The sequence below is a fragment of the Oryzias latipes genome, chromosome 22, assembly GCF_002234675.1.
Source record: "Oryzias latipes chromosome 22, ASM223467v1".
NCBI classification, from domain to species: Eukaryota; Metazoa; Chordata; class Actinopteri; order Beloniformes; family Adrianichthyidae; genus Oryzias; species Oryzias latipes.
The window spans coordinates 9,322,186-9,327,831 of record NC_019880.2 but is presented as its reverse complement, the minus strand read 5'-3'; the positions used below and the strand labels follow the sequence as shown (position 1 = coordinate 9,327,831).

General features: G+C 39.9%; 1 protein-coding gene across 1 annotated transcript; it reads left to right on the top strand.

Moving 5' to 3' along the window:
- The first annotated feature begins 217 nt into the window (after nucleotides 1-217).
- LOC111946824 lies at nucleotides 218-5,181 on the top strand. The gene is made up of 2 exons (XM_023951463.1): nucleotides 218-322; nucleotides 1,102-5,181. The coding sequence occupies exon 2, from the start codon at nucleotides 1,710-1,712 to the stop codon at nucleotides 2,325-2,327; it is 618 nt and encodes a 205-aa protein (XP_023807231.1). The 5' UTR covers nucleotides 218-322; nucleotides 1,102-1,709; the 3' UTR covers nucleotides 2,328-5,181.
- The last annotated feature ends 465 nt before the right edge of the window (nucleotides 5,182-5,646 follow it).

Here is a 5,646-nt window from a genome sequence, read left to right as displayed (position 1 = left end):
TTAACTTCTCTCTGGGTTCAGTTGCTTTGCTTTTAAAGTCTTGAGCTCTAGAAAACCTGATACATTTTTAAGCCTCCCAAATCCCTTTGGGAATTATAGGGTTGCTGGAGCCCATACCAGCTATCATGGGTCAAGGTGGGGTAAGCCCTGGGCAGGTTGTAAGTTTTCCACACCTGGGAACAATCTAGAATCACCAATTCATCTATGAAACATGTTTTTAGACTGTGGGAGGAAGATGGGAAGCCCAGAAAAAAGAACATGGATGCACAAGGATAACAGAAAAGTCCCAGCCAGGATTTAAACCTGGAACTTCTCGCTCAAGGTAAGAGGGCTATCCACTACACCACCATGGAACCACCATTACAAACATTTAGGGTAAAATTATTTTTTATTTGAATTATAATATATGATTATTTAGACTTTTGAAATTGGTTTTTGCTCTTTTGGATTCAGATTGTATTTTTTTATTTTGTATTTTTTTAATGCAAGAATTCCTGATGTTACCCATAAGAATGACAGATTTGATAAGCCTAGATAAAATGTTCTGCAACAACTGTGATATATCCAAACAAAACATTTTTACATGGACATTTTAACATTAATTAATAAATCTAACCAAATCAAAATATTGGTAAAGAATTGTTCTATTTTTTTGGTCAATTTTTTTTTTTATAAAATTGCTGAAATTTAAAGGGATACAGTCTTTCATCACATTACACTTTTGTTAGGTTAAACCTTTGCAAATGTCAAAATCTGACATCATTTTGCTCTACTTTAATGTCAGATTTTGACATTTTTTTATCTCTTGTTTTTATTGTAAAAAAAAAGAAAGAAACTAGTATCTATTTTATAGACTGAATCTGTCAATCACTGAATTCCTTCAGGTTTAAACAGGACTGAGCTGCCCTTATTCTGTCAGTTTGTGCAAAAAACAAGAAAAGATCATTATTCAATTCTTAATTCAGGCCATTTTTTCTTTTTTACACAGCCAAAAGCAACTATTTTAAGTGGGTTATTTAGAAAAAAAAAAGTCTCTCATGCAATATGTTTTATCATAAACTTTGACATTTATCTAAAGATAATATGTGTTCATTTCTAAAGTCTTACATCATCTAGAAGGCCACAACTTAAAGGAAGAATCTCCCAAATGGGTGCAAGAGGTATTGCTGAGCTGCAAGGTGATTAGGGCAAAGATAAAGTGGAGCATCACCCCTCCCTCCTCTGTTGTCATCTGAAGTCAACTCAGTGTTGCTAGGGGCAACATGCCTTGCATGGAAAAAGCGAGAGATGGAGAGACCAGCTGGCGAGCGGGATGGCAGCACAGAGGCGGGGAGAAAGACTGACTGGCTGCCTCTGCTTCTCTGGACTGAGCAGAGCTGATCCAAGCAGAGCTGGGATCGTGACGATGAAGCAGAATAGTTGAGACACGACAGCCTGGCAGCATCAGCAGCACAGAGGAAGGCTGCCCAATCAACGGCCGACATGCTCATGAGTTCAGCAGCCAATGGAATGCCAGGAAGCACCCACCCTTGCAAAAGCACTCAGTCGCAGAGGCTGCACAGTCCTGCCTCAGATCTCTTATTAATGAATGGAGCTGTTTTCAGGCTGCATCAGTGCACATCTCTGCCCTCTCGGTTCAGCTGCTCCATCCTCTGACAGAGAAGACCATCAGCAAAGACAGCGGCTATAAGGAGATTCCAGCTCTGACAATGGAAGGACAACAAAGAAACTCAGAGGTTCACGATGGGGACACAGCCGAGGACGTGGCAGCAGCTATTAAAGCCACAGACTCCATTCTTGATCTCCACCTTCTGGATTCACCATCTCCATCCTCATCTTGTTCCCCTCTTCCTCCATCAGCATCGGCCTCCGCCCTGCTGGCTTTGGCGTCTCCAGCCACCAGGCGCTCAATTTCTATGGGAGACTTTCGGAGGGTTACAGGGGCACTCCTAGCTCGTTCGGAGCCCCCATCAACTTCTGCCACGGCCCCCTCCTCCAAGCTTGTCACTCCCAGCTCCAGCATGGAGTTTGAGGCCGCTCGCCGGCGCCTCCTGGAGGTGGAGGAGCGTCAGCGTGTGATTAGAGAGATGGAGCGGCGACTGGAGGAGCTCAGGGAGATGTTTGTGCGCTCAGAGCAGCAGGTAGTGCTTCATGGGGAGCTGGTGACACGGATATCCAGCGCAGCCCAGCAGGGGGAGCTGTACGTGGCAGAAAATGGTCAACGGCTGAAAAAAGGCTTAAAGTTCAAGAAACATCGCCCGACCATCATCTTTTCCTCCATGCTTGGACTTCGCACGTGCCTCCCATGGCCTGTGAAGCTCAAATAGGACAGCAGGGGCATTACAGTTTAGTCCTGCGCTCTACATACCTGAAGGGCAGGACTCCATCTTTGAACCGTCTTTGGCTAACACAGCTACTTTCCATTTTTAACCTCTTTGCTCTTGCATCTTGAGGCTGGACCTCAGGGGCTTTAGAGTGCCTACAAACATCACAAATGCTAGTAAGGAACTTCCAGTTCAGTGAGTGTCTGAGGAAATTATCTAGCAGGGAAACCAAATAAGCCTGAACTAGTGAAATGTGATCAGAATCTCATTATGTCCACATAGTTTTTAGATCTTTTTCTGCTTGTAAGTTGTTTTAATGTTGCAAAGTAGAGCTTTAGATCAAGCCTGCAGAACTCAGATGAGTCAAACAACGTGGGAGGAAAGGTTCAGAATGACCTGTGAGACATCTCTATGGCTAACATATGCTGCAGTGGGGCTTATGTAATGTTAGATTGTGAGAAGAAGAAGCAAAGCAGGACAGAAGTGGAAGAAATGGTTAAAGAGCTGAAACATCTTAATAACCTGCTTGTTACCTTAGCAAATCTAAAGGCTGCTTCACTAGAAAACCAGGGATACAGAAATGATTTGGAGAAGGACAAAACCGTGCCTAGGCTTTTCAGGGACTACTCTTCCTCTACTCTGGATCCTAATTTTAGACCACAACCAAGGAAAAGCAGGACAGCAGGAAAGCAATTCATGCTGGGACATTTCCACCTGTGGCCTCTTTTTATCCAGTCACCTAGCAACCACTCATCCCTCCATCTTAAAGCCGATTCCACACATGCATATGATGCATCCAGATGAGTTTGTGACAGCTGGAGATCCTCTGAGGGAATTAGTCAAAGATACTATAGATAGAAATTTGTAATTAATGTGCTACCTTTTTTTGATTTAGGTGATGGAATTGTGGTGATTTATCAGTGTCAGAATGAAAATCTTGACGATGCTGATTTGGTGAGCAGATTACGTAGAACAAACAGGTAAATGCTGCTTCTTAGAGCAGTCCCGCTTGCAGTCCGGGTTCTGTCTCATCTGTAAACATACTTTTATTTGAGTTCTTTTGAGAGATTAGCCATGAGTTAATGCATGCACCTGCAAGAGGTGACCTGATTTCCACACGTGATTTGGACCGGTCTTTGCCTGTTTCCTCTCTTTTTGGGTCAGTGTTAATTTAACCTCTTGAATTGATTGGAATTTCTGCCATTACTTTGCTTTAGCACACAACGTGTAGCTTACTATTTTGGCTGTCAAAAGGTAAAAAAAAACAACCTTTAAGATTTCTGATGGTGCTTTTATCATTATTACTAGTATTATTATTTTGCTTTTGTTGTGATAGGTAAAAAGAACAAAAGAGCAAGGCTGTTTACAACACAAGCATGCGGTTTCATTGTATAATCAATGTAGGGTTCATAAAGCTTCATATGCTTCAAGGCAGTTGTTCAATTGTGGCTTTTGCTAGCCTGCACAAATGAAGATCATGCATTAGATGCATTTATGCCCTTCCTGTTTAGTCAAGAATATTTGAAAACAGTGCTAGTAAATAATTTGAGGATGGTTGTGTCAGAAATCCTGCACACAACAAGGAAGGAAGATAAGATGTGTGGAGTCAAACGATGAGGTTTGACATGTTGGTTGGTGAACCTGAGTGACAGAAAAAGATCTTTAATAGACTCTAAGGGCTAGACGTTATCACTCTGGCCAAGCTGGAATCAAACAAAAGGTCACTCCACCATTTGCACAAGCTGCTACAAGCTAACAAGCATTTTAGTCAAGAGAAGGAACCAAAAGAAAGTAGCAGATAAATCAAACTTTCTCTAGAAAGCAGGGAAGACTTTCTGTTTTGAATGTAGACTGCATTTCACATGCTGGCCACCTTTGTGCACAAACCAAACTGTGTTTTGCAGTTTCTAGCAGATTGATTTTATGAATGAAAAGAGTCTCAGAGACCTTAAACATGTTTTCACACTTCTGTGTACATAGCTGCAGATTAACCCGCTTATCAAGCTGGAATAATATGCCTTATTATAGACGTTTTTTTCTGTGCATTAGAATTTAATGTAGTCCTGGTATTTTAATGGTCTAGGCAAAGACAAGGGTATTTCATGACCATCGTTGACTTCATTTAAAGTCTCTTTTAATCAGGAGAAATATCCCACTTGAGTCAAGAACTGCTGAAAGACAAAACCTTTTTGTTTTTCCATGAATGAAAGGAAACTCAAAGATCTTTACACTTACAGAATGAATGTAATGCTATTTTTGGTTTATTAGTTTTAAATCTATGTTGTTGTAATCTGTGACTGGCTTTATATGCTTATGAATTTATTAGCTTTTTCTTTTTCTCACATCCCTTTACAAACACCTGTGCTAGACAAACACAAAAAAAAAGATCTGGATTTCATATTTATACGTTGCTAAATATTAAATATTGGCACTAAAAGCACAGTGTTTTTTTTACAAGTGTTAAACACATTTATTAAGAGTTTTGTAAACTTGAGAGCTTTACTTTCAATTATTATAAGATCAAAAATGTCTTCTTTTTAAAATTTGCTTGTAAATACTTGGGCACAATTTTGCTTGGAACAGATTTTATTAATTGCACAATACAGAGTGGACCTTGTTACAAATGTAATAGTTCTGGTTTTAAGATTTAAAAAAAAGGCACTGTGAAATAGTGAATGTTCTGCGGTTTTCTGCCTTCAACTGCTTTATTTCTTGACCCATTTCTTTTATTTCAGCACAAAGCAAATGTAAGAGACATTAATATTTATTAGAAGCTCTAAGGTTAAGCAGTTCTATTTGAATTTTTGTAAGATAGGCTCAATTATTGAAATAAAATCAACCTAATGGCTTAAATGTTGCAAAGACTTCTCATTTTCTCTGCATCTTTTACATCAGAACAGGAAGGTGTAGAGTCACCTTGAAGCTGCTCGCAGAAGCATAAAGCCTGGTCAGCAAAAAAAAAAAAAATCCATCTTTGACGTAATGCGATGCTGCAGAACAAAGGAACAACAAAAAAAATCTCAACAGTGACTTCAATCTGGCAAATCCTTCACGTCTTTTCAAGGAATCCTGATTATTTGTTTTGAATTATGTTATGTAACAATGAATTCAGATAAAACAGATAATTAGAACCACTGACGTTCAATTTCTCTTTAATGCAAGAATAGCATGCAAGGCATACCTTTCTAAAAATAATAACTTGTGCAGTAGTTTTGGTGTATGGATACCTTTGTTATGACCCTGTGGATTATTTTGCACCACTATAGCTTCCCATTGTTGATGGATGACTGAGCGAAGGCTAGGGAATGTCGTTTCGCTCTGC